Source organism: Colletotrichum orchidophilum, assembly GCF_001831195.1.
Source record: "Colletotrichum orchidophilum strain IMI 309357 chromosome Unknown Scaffold_14.1, whole genome shotgun sequence".
In the NCBI taxonomy this organism is placed as follows: domain Eukaryota; kingdom Fungi; phylum Ascomycota; class Sordariomycetes; order Glomerellales; family Glomerellaceae; genus Colletotrichum; species Colletotrichum orchidophilum.
In genome coordinates this window covers 16,871-33,566 of record NW_019172970.1, presented here as the reverse complement: position 1 = coordinate 33,566, position 16,696 = coordinate 16,871, and the positions used below count along the sequence as shown (strand labels likewise).

Below are 16,696 nucleotides of genomic sequence, written 5' to 3'. Positions count from 1 at the left end.
GATTGTACCTACGTCCACAGCAACAAGTCCAGAAAGGACTGAAATGAGCGGCCACTGTCTTTAATCGTATGCTTGGACTGAACCTCACGACAACCCTGAGAAATAGCCCCTGCCATCAGCGATTCGGCTGCTCGCCATTATGCTCTACTGAATCTGTCTCAGGGTATGACGCTCCGCCCTGTGCAAATCTCATGAATGCCAGCGTCTCCATGATCCATCCCAATGGTTGCAACGGGCCGGCTGCCTCTCTCTCTCTCTCTCGTCCGATGGGCCGACAGTTGACAACTGAAATGGGCTGTTCATTATGCGGCCATCTGTTGTAATCATTTTAATGCTAGCCACGTGTGGCGATTCCTCGTATTCACTATTGTATTTTCGCAGAGTGGAATAACGCCACGCTAGCATATGCAAAACTCTCATCAATGTCTCGACGTATCGGAAGCATAACGAAGACCATCAGATTCGTAGTTACTCGAGGAATGGTCTGATGTCTTGGAGCCCAACACTGCCAGCTTCAGTATTGCAGTACCAAAACAGTTTAGATACGGTGCCGACCGCTTGCCCCCCAGATGACCTCGTCTGTCCTTGCAAAAGTCATGTCATTTGGCTAGCCCATGGCTAACAGGTACCCTTGTCCCGCCCGCGAATTGATTCGGAGACCAGTCTAGCCAACGTGATCCCCAAGGCACCATCACAGCAGTAACCCCCCTACTAGAAGCCGTTTTGACTGCCCATAGCCCTCTCAGGATCACACCATTCCCCAAAGTACGTCCCCACAACAACCTCCCCCGAGTCTGATGCTCGACGGCATGGCTGGGCTGTCTGCCGAACGTCCCGAAATAGACGAGGGATCGAGAGGAGCACTTGCCAAGATTCGCGCGCTTATTGAAAATACCTGTGGGAACTCTGCATAATCTTTTGAATTTGGGTATGGTGGTAAGATTCGATGATAGGCTTGGGAGAATACTGAGGGTAATTGAGGGCCTGCAAAGGAACGACGCGGGCTATATCAGATATCAGTCTGGCGTCCCTCCTTATCTCCCAGGCTCAAGCTTTGCAAAACTTGCATGGAACAGGGTTGAATCTTGATTGGTACAGCAGAAATTTATTGCCTCTCAAGCTGAATGATGGCCCAGACCACAATGGCCCGGGTTGCATGCGGGTGCATCCGTTAGGTACATGAAGATAATACGGCGTTTGTATTCAACATGTATCTTTTTTCATGACGTAGTAAAGCATGTAGCCCTTCTTGGGTGATGCTTTTAGGCCTTGGCATCCAAGCTCTCGAGTTGTCTTATACGGCGAGTTTCGCCTCAGTTCGCTGAGCGTATAAGCAATACTGAACGAATAGATTTAGGATTGGAAAGTTGTAGCACAGTAGACCACCTAGTAATGTTACACGAATGTTTGTGGCGTGAATCACATAACCTATCCGTTTCTTCATGACTACCTTATGATAGGCTCATTTTGATGACTAGATTGCGGAACTAGTCGTCATGGTTTTGAGGCGCAAAACTATAATCTGAATGCAAGCTAAAAGCTGCTTATGTTGGTGCAATTGCGACCTGCAGATCAACAGATTCAATATTGCGGGTTCGCTTGATGATCATTCGGATTCCGTCTTTCTTGCTGCAGTGAGGCGCAACAGAGGAATTTAACGTGCGTTTGCGCAAATGTACGTTCATAGTTAGAAATGTGATGAAGAGTAGTCTTATAACTGGATACTAATTGTTTCATTTACCCGTGACTCAAGCATACATTCGATTCTTCCTGTGCACATAGCGACGCCACGCTCCCTAAAAGAAAGTTTATTCTCTACTGCAAGATGGTAGATACATGAAGCGCATTCTCTTGTGTTATAGCGTGCTGTCGACCGTCTCCATTCACAACGACAAAAAGATCTAAGACTTGAACACGGCGGCGAACTTGGCATCCAGGTCCTTCTCAGTCAGAAGCGGGAGACCGACAAGCTCGTTATCAAGCTTTTCGTAACTGGCCTTGTATCGGCCGCTCAGGAGGGCAGCCTTGATGAGACCAAACATGTTGTACTCGTTGGTAGGGTCGTCCTGGACGGCCTTCAGAGCCCTGTCCAGCTCGACCTGCCCATCGAGAGCGGTCTCCTCCCACTTGGTGCCGGGGGGCGAGTACTTCTTGGCGAGGGCGAGCAGCTGCGCCTGAGTGACCTCGAACTCTTGGATCTTGAGGTTACGGTTCTTGGTCGCCTCCGGGTTCTTCAAGGCGCCTGCGACCGCTTTGCCGATTCCGGCGAGGCTGGTGCTGGCGAAGCGGACGTGGCCCGCGTCCGTGACCTGGGCCGTCTTCTTCGCATAGTCAAAAATGATGGGGGAGCTGATGACCAGATCGGTGAAGGCGCCGACGGAGAAAATCGTGTGCTCGATCCCGCCAACCTTGTCCTTGAGGTACTTCTGCGTATCAGTCATGGGCTTCATCAGGCCGGCGAGCTCGATCTGCGCCTTGGGGTCGGTCGTGAAGGAGCCCCAGTCGGAAGGAATGTAGCGCTTGACGCCAGCCTTGATAGCGCCGTCGATGACGGTTTTCTGCGTGAAGAGGCCGCCCTTGCTGACCGTCGAGACAATGACATCCTGCCCCTGAACAGCCGTGGCGACGGTGTCGGTGGAGGAGTAGTCGATCGTCTTGAAATCTATGCCAGCAGGAAGACCTTCCTTGGCAGACTCGGAACGACCGAATACTGTGACAATGAAGCCGGCTTTGGAGAGTTCACTGACAAGTGCGGTTCCCAGGAGGCCTTTCTAGAGAGTTATTAATATCATGGATGCGCTGAGTTCTGAGATCTCGGGGCGGGGGGGCTTACGCCAAGGAGGGCGATGTTCTTGAAAGAGCTCATTGTCGTGGTTTGATGGTTTAATCTGGTGATTATTTGATGCGTTGGTCGTATACAGGAGGCTGAGATGATAACTGTCGGTTGTTGTTATAGAATCGAAAACCAGATATTCGCCATGGCTCTCGCATCTTCTTATACCCAACACACGGCCAGCCACTTCAACTTCCCGGCTGTGCGGTCGAGAATTTGGGTCCGATGTCAGATACGTACAATTCCGCCATTATTATTCAGCGCTGGTGGTCTTGATGCTTCTTCCGATAATGTTGACAAAGTTCGGCGACTTTTGGATGTTGAAAGTGCAGAAACGAGGAAGGGCACAATGGCGTAACTGCGGAGGAAGCCCCTGGTTCAGTCCACCAGGCGGATACAATTCTGTCTCCGGATTGATGATAGTCTCGGATCGCTCTGAACGCTGATTTGTGGGAAGCTGGGGTAAGCTAGTAAAGAAAGACTGGAGCGGGGGGGATACAAAATGCCCCAAAAACATCCGCAAATGCACCCGCCATCACCCCCAAACTACTTACGCAAAGGGCGGATGCTTATCAATATCCGCCCATTTATACACCCCCTCGACTACCTTACCCGCGACAGCTCCCGCACCAAGCACACCATTTGTTTAACTTCCCAGCGGATGCAATCAATTGATCGATCTCAGTCGAAGTAAATCCGAGAGGCTAAGGGACCACCTAGAAGACATGGCTGGTGTCGCTGAGGCTGCCAGTACTGGCGAAAGCAATGCGGATGAAGCCAGCAAGAAGCGGATTTATAGTGTAAGCAACTCCACCTCTTTATCGTCAAATTCAATTGACCTTATTCCCGTATACAGGCCTGTGTTTACTGCAAATCACGCAAAAGACGTTGCGATGGAGGAGAACCGGCCTGTGGGCTCTGCACTAAGTCGAACGTACCCTGCGTGTACACTGAGCGCAGGAAGAGAGGCCCAGGGCGGAAGTCAGTGCCCTCGTGCGTATGCTTAACGGATGGAAACCCATTGACTTGTTACTCAGGAACAAAGTTGAAGCCGAGTCGGAGGGAAAGACGCATAATTTCGAAGCACCTTCACTGCAAATGCGCCGTCTCAACGTGGCCGAAAGCGACAGTCTCGGTGGCCAACCAACCCTCGAAGACCTCAGAGGGCAATCCAAAGGGTTTGTCGAGACTGAACCTTCTCATCCTGCTCTCCCTTCTGAGCGCCGTATCAAGGTGCCGAAAAGCCTGGCCCAGAGGATTCAGAACCGTGTTGCAGAAGAACAACGTAATCCTGCGGATCCTAGGCCTGGGCGGAGTGAAAGGGCGAGCCCCTTTGATCTCCCCTTCCTCCCCAAAGATCTATTCGGGGGCTTCTCCGTTCTAGAGGGACTTCAACGCGCTCGAAACCAGGCCGTGGCACACTTGGATCCGAAACCCTTCGGCCGAAGTACCTTTGCGCGCTTTCCGCCTCAAGACTACATTATCGATTTGGAAACTACCATCATGGAAGAAGTGCAGCTCTTCTGCCCCGCCATTGCCCGGGAGACATTCATGGAGCTCACCGAAAAGCAGTATGGTGTCACTGCTAATGCTAACGACTGTGATGCCTCGGCCAGGCGTGCCATCGCGAATGCCTTATTCGGGGCCGCTTTGCGGTGGAGGGCCGCGAATGACTCCTTTGACCACTTTGGCGGCTTGAGCTGGGCATTCTACAAAAATGCATACGCCATCTTCCCGGAACTCATCCTTCAGGGTACAAACGTGTTGGCCTGCGAGGCGATGCTGGCCATGGCCACGTTCTCGTTGGGGACGGCCGATGCCCGCACGACCGCCCAGCTGGCTTCTGCTGCGGCCCGGACCGCGCAAATCATAGGGCTGCATAGGAGGGAGACCTATGCCAACCTCGATGCCACCGAGTCAGCGCGGCGAAAGCGAGTCTTTTGGGCGGCGCATACACTTAACACCGACATGATGGCCAAGTATGGACTGTCTCATCCTCTTGCTCATGGCGATGTAACAGTTGAGCTTCCAGCTGAGGATGCGACTATTTTCGATGGCACTTCGCAGGCGCCGAGTTTCCTCAGGAGCATGGCACAATTATCCAGAATCCAGGTAAAACTCCACGAAAAATTCTCTCCACACAATCTCCAGCTACAGTCAGGCACGGATCATCACATGATGTTGATACTGTCCACCTGTGAGCTGGAAGAGTGGAAGAGCACGCTCCCACCGGAATCGAGACCGGATCCCGCCACCCTATCGGCGACGAGAGAGTTGGACATGCCTATCGCCCTCCTGCATTTCATCTACTTCAGCACCCTGATTAAGACTAACATCAACTTGGCACGGCTCAAGAATGCGACGAGCATTCAGCCGTCCTCTCCGCTGTACAACGAGTGGGTAAATAGAGACGCCTTTCCCATTATAGAGCAGTCGTACGCCAATTGTACATCGGCGGCTCGGGCGATCATTGACCTTGTACATGTAATGCCGCCTCAACCATATGTGAATTTATGGTCAGTCTCAGATGCTGTTGCCTTGATGTAGCTTGCTTACACTTCTGGCAGGTTTCTTCTTGGCTACCCTGTTATGGCTAGCTTGATCCTTTTATGGTCCTCGCTCGACGAGCCCACAGGGTCAGAGGCTCATCTCAATGTGAGGATCATGGGCCAGTTCGTCCGATTTTTAGCGGGGGTGAAGGAAGAAGGCTGCGAATTACGAAACGTGCTCGAAGGCTGTTCAAAGATCCACAAGATTGCCAAATACGTCGTCCACACTCAGAGAGCCATACGGTCATCGGCACCCCTGGCGGAAGATAACGACGTCAAGGAGCAGCTCGAAGTGAGTTCAGACCGGACGCACTCCCTTTCTTTTCTCCCTTTTCAAGGTACGACACAGCTGACTCACGCATCCCTAGAATCTTCGCGTCAAGCTCTCTGAAGTCACGGATTGGATGTATCTTGCCCAGGGTCTCTTGAGCAACATGCCTCTGCTATGCGCGCAAGCACGAGACATCTTTGCAGATGTCCTTGGTATGGATCAGGTAGACGCGGACTATGGGGTGTTCGCCCCCGAGCTGCTGAAGCCTCACAAGCACAACGTCTTCTTTAGTTCTTGAAAGAGTGTGCATTATGGAGACAGACACAATACCCTATGATATAACTCATAGCAATGCTATGAAAGCAACGAAGGAAGCTACAGTCACAGCGGCTGCGACTTGTGCAAGTTCGGCCGTGCTTGATGCACCAGAAGGACTCGCGGTGGCCGAGGCCGAGGGTGTGGGTGTAGCTCCTCCGCCGTTATTACCACCATTGCCACTACCTCCAGACCCGCCACCACTGCTTCCACCGCTGCCTCCTCCTTCACTGCTTCCGCCAGTGCTCGTCTGACTGCTCCAATACGTCTGATTCCACTCCGCAAATGACAGGCTCGAGTTGAGTCTCAGTTTAGGATCGAGGTCGTCCGCCGTAATTGTCCGAGTAGCAACCTCCCCGTTCCAACAATGGCGGCGGAAGCACTCCTGACACTGCTCCGGTAAGTCGAGACCGGCCCTGATCAGACTGCCGCGGATCGTCGCGCAAGCGAGGCAGGCGGGCCACGCGGCGTCGACGGTGCCGTTGCCATAGGTCGCGAGGTTGAAGGCATTGTCGACGGTGAGGTCGAACTCGTTGTCCGTGAAGGACGACTTGAAGAAGGAGAAGTTGCTGTAGCCGGACCACGGCGAGTTGGGCAGGTAGAGGACTAGGGGCGTGGGCGGCGATGTGGCGGCGTCGCAGCCGAAGAAGGTGGGCTGCCTGGTCAGGTTCTTCGTCACCATTGTCGCAACGTCTGGGATCCGCGGGAAGGGGATGTTGCCCTGGGCCGCCGACTGCGCTGTGTTGATGAGGTTCGTGCCGTTGACCCAGTTGTACTGCGCGTCAGAGGAGGCTTCGTAGACGATGATGAAGTCGACTTGGCGCTCGGGGATGATCAGTGGGCGGATGGGGTTTGTTTCTCCCCCGAGACTACCGTCGACGAGGAGGAGCTCGTCGATGCCCTGCATGGCTGGGTTATAATTCTCAAACGGGTTTGGGTAGGTGGCCCACAGAGACTCGTTGAATGTCTGATTGAAGGACTCGGCGGTCTGGTTGACGAGAAACACACGCCCATCGTCCTCGAATTGAGGGGGAGGCACGATGACCGTGGGGTTTGGCGGCCCGGTCTTGAGTGCCCGCTTAGCAAAGATTGGAGTATCATACCACTCGTCAATGAACCAAGCGTCGAAAGCGTCGGCCGTGGACCCCTGGATGAAGGTGAACTTGTCGAAACCCTGAACGCACTCGCTGCTGTTCTGGACCGTACCGTTGGACATGGATGTTCCGAGGTACTTAGTCGGCATGAACGCCTGGATTCTTCCACCTCGCCAGCTTCCAAACTCAAAGGGCGTCACTTCGTAGGACGTCAGATTGAATCCATTGGTATCATTTCTTCCGGGCCACATGATGCCGCCAATTTGGGGCGATTGTCCAGGGATGACTTCGGAGAGAGCTATGATGGGCATAGGGGCTTCGCCTAGAGAGAAGACGGTCCCGGATCGAGCGAGATCAGAGTAGTTGCCATAAGTGCGGTTCTCTGGGAGATAGGTTGCCCAAAACTGGCCAAAGGCATCGGCGACGGAGACGGGGAGTCCCGTCTCTGCTTTCGCGCCGACATTCTCAAAGATGTCCGTCAGATACGTGGTGACATTGCCGTCAGGACCGACGGTATAATCCACAGTGAAGTTGATTTGCTTTCTGAGGGCGCTTATAGTGATGAAGTCATTGGCAGCTCTGGAATTCTCATCAGCTTCATGAAATGGGCCTTGGGGGATAGGAAAATCGGAAGGACTCACAGTGTGCTCACGGTCAAGGCACCTCCGCCACTTAGACCAGTGATGTATGAGAGAATCTGCGTTAGACCCCCCGTACGGGCGGCAACGGCAGCAGGGTTGCGGGCATCGAAAGCCTGCCATATACCGAGACCTCCAACACCGGACTGCGTGCCTCCCCCGGAGACGGAAAGACCGACAACGGGATAATTGGAATTGTTGAGGCGCTGGATGTAGCCCTGAACATCGAACCCCGTGATGTTTGCGAATGTGAGGTAAGTGCCGAGCGCGGGAATGACCTTTTCACCGCGGCTGACTCGCCAAGACAATTCCGGTCGTGAGAGACCCTTTGAATGAAGTCAACAGCTGTGTCTGGATCTTGGGGGTTAAAACCGCAAATTACCTCAGAGGCGGACCGCACCGCTAAGCCCGAGGGGCAGCTTGTGTAGACGGGCGCAAAGGGGTCGACGTCTCCTTGTCCCTGGGCAGCGGCGAGACCCGCCAAGACGAGAATTCCACCAAGAGAGCGACTGTTCATTAAAGTCATGGTGTAGGAAGCTTCCTGGGCTGTCAGAATACAAGCTGGAGTGGCAGGAGCTGAGAGCAGCTCGGGCTCTCTCTCGTGGTGAGGTAGGTAATGCTTTCTATATCTGTCAGCTCCCGGAAAATGGCCTAGCAGTAGACATGTAGCTGTACCTACGAGAAAACATAGTTCACCCATTTGCGGGGGCCGCCTCTGCTTCGTGTTATCGATGAAGCCGGTGCATTGCATCGAGACAGGACCACCACGGCAAGGCGTTTCCAAAGCGCCTTTTCACACTACTCAATCGATGGCTGTCTGACACCTGTCAAGGTAGGGGATGCAGACTTTAAGACGAGCTAAAGCTTATTTCTGTTAATGCATGAGGCTATTACCCGAGGACTGACTTACAAGCATGTCAGTCCAATGACTTTGTCGACGTCGGCCGCATCCGGCACAAGTGTCGCATGCCAGTTCGTGGCTTTGATAATGCGGGCATGTTTACCGCAAGCCCCTCTGTCTTAGTCCGCCTGATAAGACCCGGTACTTTGGGAACGCTAGTGGATAGATGGGAATCCTCAATCTTCGTGTGTATTTGCGGCTTTTCGATGATCTCGTCCATACCCAGAAGAGGTTCCAAGGGTCAAGCGAGAATCGATAGTGGTGCATCCATTATTTGCCAGATGTTGCAATAATATCACCTAGGCCGACCGTCCACCTGCGTGCTGCGGGCGTGCTGCGGTGCAGTTCTACAAATCTGCTTTCTAGACCTGTTTGCCTTGCGACACGACCTCGTCTCAAACCAGCCTTCTAGCAAAAAGAAGAATAGGTGTCGCTGCAGCAGACACCTTTGCCGAAAGCGGCAATGACTGAGACCAATTTTTGGCTGCATCTTCAACAGCCAGATATAATTACACTCCTTCTGATCAGGTCGGCAAGCCTGCGCATTTTTATGATTGGATCACCAGGTCTCAAGAGTCTGCTCAAACTGCAACGAGAGGCTTTGAAAATCTTTGCTGGCAACTATAAGATCCAGAATGGGAAGACGGGCCGGCTCTCGGAGGCGCACACTCGGCTTGCTGGGTTTCAGTGCTTAACCCTAAGTCAATATTGCTCTCTGCAACTCGGAAGCAAGATATGGAGTAAGCCAGATTTAATCTATTCCTCAACTAGACCTTGTGCCTGAATTGTATGGAGAGCCTTGACTCGCCAATTGTCTGCGGCGTCTTACCCGAGAGAGTTGGCATTTCTTGTCCTGCATGAAAGCGGCGCACTTGCCCTTTTACAGTATCGAAAAGAGACCCACTTGCTCATTTCCAGAGACTCTGTTTTCCCTGGAGGTCCACCCGGCTTACATTCCATTGATGGACCCTTCCGCCGGCTGCATCGTCAACTCCGCCTCTGCATATGAGATCGGATTATACAACACGGCCCTCTGGCGCAACGGTAGCGCGTTCGACTCCAGATCGAAAGGTTATCCGTTCAAATCGGGTGGGGGTCAATTCTTTTGTTTTTGGCGTTCTGATGAAGCCATCGTGAGATTATTTTTCGTTGTTGCGAGTTTGGTGATGCTGCGAAGACGTAGTGCCGAGTTTTGTGGGTGGCAATTAGGGTTGAGCCGGAACCAACGGCTAGGACGGTCCTATCACCATTGAACATTCTCTGAAGGCTTCTCTGCCTTGAAAACTTGTTCAATGGCACGTCGCAAAGCTGTTACAGAGCTGCCGTGGTGTTTGAGTCTCTAGGACTCCGGATTTTATGTGATCAATTATAGTCGGCGCTTCCCTTCAACAAGACTATACCGCACTGCCTTCCACGGAATGAGAACGTCAGACGAGTGCTTGCTCTCTATACATTCCGTGATCTGCGACCGCAACGGCGGTGAAACTGTTAATGCCAAAAGCAGATCTAGGGTTCGCACAATCAATCATGGAATTGAACACGAGGCATGAGACCTCGTTCAATCTATCTAACATCTCTAAAGTTGTTCTGTCTACACCGGCTCTCTCGCGTCTTCACACACTCTATCGCACCTCTCTAGTTGAAGTTTTCTCGAAATGCCGACAACGAAACGCTCTTTTCCCGTAACACGGCCTTGGCTTCCCCGTTGACGCCCTCCACCGGCCCGCGCTCAAATGTGTACACCTCCTTGACGCCCAGGCTCTCGAGGTAGTTTACGTTGCGCTTGTAATTTGTCGCGACCTGTGCGATGCCGTGGCTGTCGTCTGAGAATGTGAAGCGTCCGCCCATCGCCAACCATGCCTGTCATACAGAGTTAGTCGCAAAACTAGTGACAAACCCCCTTATGTTCCCAAAAGAAAGGAGGGGGAAAAAAACGTTGGAAGGGGAGCATCATAAACCGGGGGAGAACTCACCTCTGCAATAGGGCGACATGGGTAAGGCTCATCAAGGCCTTTCCTCAACGCGCTGCTATTACACTCCAACAAGCCACCATAACCCTTGACAACCTCCAGATTCCTCAATATCTTTTCCCACACCCCCTTCCACCCCCTCACGTCCCTCGCGGGGTCCTCGCTCATCAACCTCACGAGGTCAAAATGCCCCACCACCCTCGGCTCCAGCGCCGTGAGCATCTCGTGCTGCTGGTCGTAGTACCGCTCGTACATGCTCTCCTCGTCGCTGCCGGCGGACTTCATCGCCTCGACATACACCTCGCGGCTGTAGTCGATGGGGATTGCGTTGACGTGGTGCACGGACCCGATGAAGTAGTCCACCGCCGGGTGGGAGGCGAGGGACTTGATGTAGGGCCCGTAGGCCGGGCGGTACCACTCCCCCTCGAAGCCGATAAGGAGGTCGATTTGTGAGGCGTACTTCTCGCGCAGGCGCTGGGCTTCGAGGAGGTAGGCCTCGTGGCGGGGTGCGAGGATTGATATGGCTGCTTGGGGGTCTCCAGATTCGAGCTGAGGGATCATGTTAGGTTTTCATATTCACCAGACTCTTCTTCCCTCGCGCAGTGGAGGAAGGATGGGGTGGGACGAAGTGCTTACCTCTTCAGGGTAAAGGTCTGCGATCTCTAGACGGGGCATGTGTTCTGTCAGGCCCATAGTCTTGTAGCCGATGCTGATGGCATGCTGGATGATGGCCTCAAGCTGGTCCTTTGCGTGGCCGGGGCAGAACTGCCCCGAGTGGGAGTGCATTGTGAACGCCATGATGACTTAATGAGTTGTATGTGTAGGTTTAAGTGAAGAAAACGAGATGAGACGAGATGAGATGAGACGAACTGGAGGTGAGTCAGATTCCAATGCTGGGCAAGACGCAAGGCGCTGGTGACGTATTCTACAAGGCAGCAAGTGAAGGTCGCGAATAAGCCACGTCGCGCAGATTCAATATCCGTTGAAGATGCGATTCATACAGGAGCCTGAGATGGAAAGAGGTGTTTTAGACAAATCTGTGTAACAAGACTCGAGTATCTCCGATCACTGAAAGATAAGAGGGTCGGCCCTCAGCGCGAGCGCACGACTCGGGATGCGCAACCGTCAAACAGGCGCTACAGCGGGTTCCCCACCAAAGAAAATTTCGGGGCCCGACGGGTGGCCGCAGCAAATCGCTGACGTTGATCCGTCCACGTTGACGCGCATACCGGTACTCCCACCGTATCGAGTCTCCGCGTGCCAAGCTCCCCCGCGTCCGCGGACGCCCACGAGGTTACCTGAGATCCCGGAACCATGTCACGGCGAACGATTTGACCGACCATGCCTTAAACGTCGAAGAAATCTCCAATTGCTTCAATGGCAATTTGAAGTACATACTTAGGTACAAGAAAAGAGGGCTGTGGTAATCGAGATAGAAAGATAACAAAAAAAAATTAAATCGGACAGGAGGGTATCAAGACGGCGTACTCCAAGCTTATGACCCACAAGGCCAGGTTCGCAGAAGAAAAAGCTTTGCGCAGAAGCATTAGGTGAAGAAGACACAAGAAATAAACAACTTTTTGAGGATTGTGAGAACCCAATTCTATACCAGCGCTTCCGCCTCAACTTCTTGGTCTGTACGTAGGACGGTGCACTATTGCCTCTGCGGGGTTTCTGGGATGTCCCAAGTCAATTTCGCCGGCTCCTCCGGATCGCTCTTCGCGACCGGCTCTTGTTTGGCCTTGGGCGGGGCGTTCATCCCTGGTGGCGCAAAGGGAATGGCAGACGTCGAGGTGAAAACAGGAAGATCGGCTCGCATCATTTTTACCGGAGACTTCTTAACAGGTGAGGGTTTAGCTGACGACAACTTGGCCGATGATGGCTTAGACGGAGAGGCTTTGACCGGCGTATTAGTGTTGGGCGGCATCCACTTCAGGGGTTCTTGTGGCGTTACGGAGACGGGCGGTGGTCCCTCCGGTTGATAGTTGATGAACACGTCTGAGCCCGAAGGCGTCGCAACGATCGGCGACATGGCGGCGGGTGAGCTGGCAGGGAGCTCCACTAAACGCGGGTCAGGGGTTGCGGCGAGAGGCATCGGCTCGGTTACCGGAGTTGAGACTTCGGGCCGTCCTTCCGGGGCTGCAGGCGGTGATGGGTCTTTGAAGACAGGAGGTTGCGTCGGCGGTGTGGCGAAAGCCTCGTCTTGCGGAGGAGTGACGATCGGAGATGCCACTTGCGAGGATACTTTCTGAGCTTCGAATGGGAATCCTGCCTTGGCTTCTTCAGTAGCGGGCGGCGTGGCAGTTTTGACCTGAGCGGCTTGAGCCGCCTTGGCACGCTCTTCTTTCTGCGTCTTCGTAATCAGGTTGATCTTGACCTTCTTCATGCCAGCAGTGAGCTTGTCCATATCGTCATCCGACGCGGCGGCCGGGCTCGGCTTTCTTTGAAGCGGCTGAGATGGTTGAGTCTGCTGGGGAGGGGATGGCTTCGCTGTTGCGGCAGGCTTCTTCACGATTTTCGTGGTCTTCGGGGCATCCTTCTTGACCGCAGGAGCCCTCGTCTTCTTGACATTCAAAGATGTAACGCTCTGAGTTCTGAAGCTCAGTGCCGTGTCTGGTCGCACACTCATAGAAGTCTCGGGACGCTGGGCTGAAACACCATCGCTCTCCAAATCTGGGTGCGGAACATTCGCAGCCACAGCAGACACACCGCTAAGGCGTCGACCGGGTCGCTTCGCTGCTCCATTTGTGTCAAAGGGTATGCCTCGGGCCGTTGCCTGGGGGTCATGTCAGTTCGAGCCCATTTAATATCCTGGCAGAAGTGACCAACCTTCTCTGACGACAGCGCCGCCGGACCCGCGACCGTTCTCCGCCGATTCTTTGCCTGCTTATCATCGTCTTCGTCGGCGTCGACGTACAGGCCAGGCCTCACTGGTTTGCGTTCCCTCAGAGACATCCGCGAGGTCGGCCTGCTTGCTGGAGCGGGCGCAGGCGCAGGAGCAGGTGCCGGCGGCACAAGATCAGGGTTCAGAATCGACTGCCGGTCTCTCCGGGCCCTCGTTGCCTCCGCATTCAAGTCTTCAGGTTTGCAACTGTCGACCTGGCGGTCCGACGGGATAAGCAACCTGCTGAGCTCCTGAGCTGCTATGGTCCATGGCACATCAGGGGGTGGTGGTGTTGTTGGACGCGAATAAGGCATTCCATTCGACAAGCCGGAAGCCATCCGCCTCATCCTCGCAGGATCTATGGACTTACCAATCGAGGCCTGTGTGGGAGTTGAGTATGTGGGCGGAGTGGAATGTCGTATCATCTTGGGGCTAGCTGGTCTGTTGCCCATCGCAACTTCAAGCTCATCAAGTTCGGAGCTCGACCACCATGACGGTTTGTAAGGGTGTAGGGATGGCTCGCCAGTAGTGTTTGCTGCAATCTGGCCTGCCATTTCGTCGCCGAGTGAAGAGCGGCCCCGGGTTGGCTCTTCCGGTGCCTGATTTCCTGCAAGTCCGCTCAGATGGCTGAAAATGCCAGAGTAAAGAGCTCGATCACTATAGCCGCCCTCGAGCACGCTGATGACCCTCCCATCTACTCCCAATCCTTGCTCCGCAGCAAGCTTCACGACATCTTGAGCAATACGGGCGTAAAACTCCGTAGGAACGTTCACATTATGACGTTGCATACCCTTTGTCTCCCATTCACTAGCATCGAATCCCGCAGAGAAAAAGATTGCCGCCTTTGGAGGCAGATTAAGAGCGCGGAGACGAGCTGCCTGAATTTTCAGGTATTTGCGCGTCTTTTCCAGAATAACGGAGTATCTAGATTCGTAAAGGTCCCAGAACTCCTTCTCGGAATCATAAGACTCCAGGTGAACGTTGTAGATGTTTTGACCGTGGGCATTGTCAATACATAGGCTGGCGTTCTTGACCTTCTCCTCATCACCCCATTCACAGGGATACGAGTTAATATCATGCAGACTGAAATAGCCGATGGACGCCTTTTTCCAAGCTGCCGTGTTCTTGGCCGCATTCACTCCTCGTGAGTTATGCGCCCAAGTAATTGCCTGGGAGCCGTCTCCGTGATGGAGGTCGAAATCGATGATAGCCGCATGGGTCAGACCGTGGTTCAGAATGCCATGCATGATTCCGACGTGAATGTTGTTGACCCAGCAAAACCCTGACGGGTAAGAAGCTGAGCAGTGATGCCCTGGTGGGCGTACAGCCACAAAGGCCCGTCGAGGACCGGAGGTGAAGACTCGGTCTACGGCTTCGCAGACGGCGCCCAGGGCACCCTCAAAGGCCTCGAGCGATTCTGCGCAAAGATAGAGGTCGCCCTCGTGGAATTTTGCAGGCGGTCCGTCTGAGCCCCTGTTCAATTCCGGACGTTGAAGCTCCTTCCCACCTGTCGCCAATTTCGTCTCTGCTACTTCGCACATCATTTTAAGCTCCTCCATCCACTTTGTGCCGTGGACGTTAGTGACAGCCGCCGATGTCAGGGGCAGTTTCCGTTCCGTCTTGTAGATACGGAACGGAATCGTCGGGATGGAGGAGGGATCCAGACTTGGATGTAGCGCATATGCACCATCGCAGTGCCGTTCGCCGAGTCGCACATAGGCCATCGCAACCCCCAACACGCCGGCCTTGATTCTCTCAGGCCGCTCAACGATGGTGCTGAGGGCACCTTTAGAAGTCTTGGGTCGGGAGAAGCGGTGCCCGTAGCAGGCATCGTGAAGGATGACGAGAGCCTCAGTTGCTTGAGTTGAAGTTGGCGAATGGTGAACCTCCAGTTCGGTCTTGAAATAGTCGCGGGCAACCATGTTAGCAGTAGGCGCAGGCTTGATGTACTCAGGGGGACTCGGTCGCAAAGGGGATTTGGAGACCGGAGAAGAGGCATGCGCCATGCTAGTTCGCCTCGAAGGCGCTCGGCTGGGCGTTCGACTTGAAGAGCCATTCACGGAGTGCAAGGAACTCGTGGAAGTCTTGCGCTGGAGCGTCGGCGTCGAGGATCGCTGCAGCGTCGGAGTCGAGGACCGGGACCGGGAAAGCTCCCTCGCAAAGGAGGGGCTCCGAGATGGAACTCGGGGACCTGGCGCCGGAGAAGTTCGATTTACGGCTGGCATCATCGGGGACAGAGCGCTCGAAGCCCGGGGCGAGGTCGACAGAGACAGCTGCTTGAGCGAATGCGCCAGTTCCTTGTCCCCGTCATGGGAGGATGTATTCAGCAGTGACGGGCGCCGCGATGGCGCTCTGTCGAATGGAGAGGCCATGGCAGAGGCGCAAGACCCATGAAACCCCGCCTGGTGTCTCAGGTGTAGAAAATGGTCAGGGAAAAGAAAAGTATGAGAAGATGGAAGCGAAAAACTGTCTCGAAAGTGTCGAAAGTGAGATTTCGGGTGAGTTTGGTGTGTTGCTGCTTCTGACGACTTGCAGCTGGCGTCAGGGTAAGTGGTGGGCAGGGGACTCTCCACAGGTATTAGTTGACCGCCCGCCAGCACATCGTCACAGTCGCGTCTGCTCTGTGTACAAAACACGCGTCATAAAGTAGTTACGGTAAGGTTGGTAAGGTGCATAAATGCGATCACGTGGAGATCAACAAATAGGGGATGCGCGGGGCAATCCGCCTGATCCCGCTTGGGCTGAGAGAGGTGCAGGCGCTACCGATTTAAGTGGGGGTTCAGACGGCGCCATGTGGGGGCCACGATCGTCAGTCCCTCGTGCAATGCAACGTCCAGAGTCAACGGTTCACCTCCATCCAACGCCTCTTTCTTCAAGAGCTTCGTCTGCGACCTACGAATGAGACCAACCCAGCATCCATAATAAATATTCTGTATCGATTCTACATTGTTTTGATACGTTATATGAGCACCTCCTGAGGAAATTTTATCAGCGAAAGTTCTTCAAGCCGTGATCGCGAGATGGTGTGGGCTTCGTGCATACGGTAGCCTGGAAGGCTATCGTGCGCTTCCGGGACATTACAACAAGTGCTGGTGAGTCGAGGCGTCACAACAGCCCCAGGTTTGTTGCACTCTATCGACGAGACCTCCGTCCTTTATCCCTACCAGAATTGGCACGGCCATCATATCGTTACCGAATAAGTGTATTTGAAAAACTCAATGAATAAGAGGAGGCGATCCGG

At 53.9% G+C, this 16,696-nt stretch overlaps 6 protein-coding genes across 6 annotated transcripts; 2 read left to right on the top strand and 4 right to left on the bottom strand.

Annotated features, from left to right (window-relative positions):
- Window positions 1-1,901: 1,901 nt before the first annotated feature.
- On the bottom strand, window positions 1,902-2,866 carry CORC01_02426 (uncharacterized protein; the record flags this gene model as incomplete). Its single annotated transcript, XM_022614076.1, has 2 exons — window positions 1,902-2,771; window positions 2,834-2,866. 2 exons carry the CDS (start codon window positions 2,864-2,866, stop codon window positions 1,902-1,904), a joined length of 903 nt encoding a protein of 300 aa, XP_022479288.1.
- Window positions 2,867-3,558: 692 nt separating this feature from the next.
- Window positions 3,559-5,951, top strand: CORC01_02425 (fungal specific transcription factor domain-containing protein; the record flags this gene model as incomplete). Its single annotated transcript, XM_022614075.1, has 4 exons — window positions 3,559-3,633; window positions 3,794-5,349; window positions 5,401-5,674; window positions 5,751-5,951. The coding sequence occupies 4 exons, from the start codon at window positions 3,559-3,561 to the stop codon at window positions 5,949-5,951; spliced, it is 2,106 nt and encodes a 701-aa protein (XP_022479287.1).
- A 45-nt stretch (window positions 5,952-5,996) lies between these two features.
- Window positions 5,997-8,226, bottom strand: CORC01_02424 (lysophosphoplipase A; the record flags this gene model as incomplete). The annotated part of the gene is made up of 3 exons (XM_022614074.1): window positions 5,997-7,641; window positions 7,704-8,026; window positions 8,083-8,226. 3 exons carry the CDS (start codon window positions 8,224-8,226, stop codon window positions 5,997-5,999), a joined length of 2,112 nt encoding a protein of 703 aa, XP_022479286.1.
- A 2,010-nt stretch (window positions 8,227-10,236) lies between these two features.
- Window positions 10,237-11,369, bottom strand: CORC01_02423 (histidinol phosphate phosphatase HisJ family protein; the record flags this gene model as incomplete). The annotated part of the gene is made up of 3 exons (XM_022614073.1): window positions 10,237-10,461; window positions 10,575-11,120; window positions 11,208-11,369. The coding sequence occupies 3 exons, from the start codon at window positions 11,367-11,369 to the stop codon at window positions 10,237-10,239; spliced, it is 933 nt and encodes a 310-aa protein (XP_022479285.1).
- Window positions 11,370-12,225: 856 nt separating this feature from the next.
- On the bottom strand, window positions 12,226-16,025 carry CORC01_02421 (histone deacetylase; the record flags this gene model as incomplete). Its single annotated transcript, XM_022614071.1, has 2 exons — window positions 12,226-13,347; window positions 13,401-16,025. Coding segments are annotated over 2 exons (3,747 nt in total), but the record flags the coding sequence as incomplete, so codon positions are not given.
- Window positions 15,460-15,849, top strand: CORC01_02422 (uncharacterized protein; the record flags this gene model as incomplete). Its single annotated transcript, XM_022614072.1, has 1 exon — window positions 15,460-15,849. The coding sequence occupies one exon, from the start codon at window positions 15,460-15,462 to the stop codon at window positions 15,847-15,849; it is 390 nt and encodes a 129-aa protein (XP_022479284.1).
- Window positions 16,026-16,696: the final 671 nt, after the last annotated feature.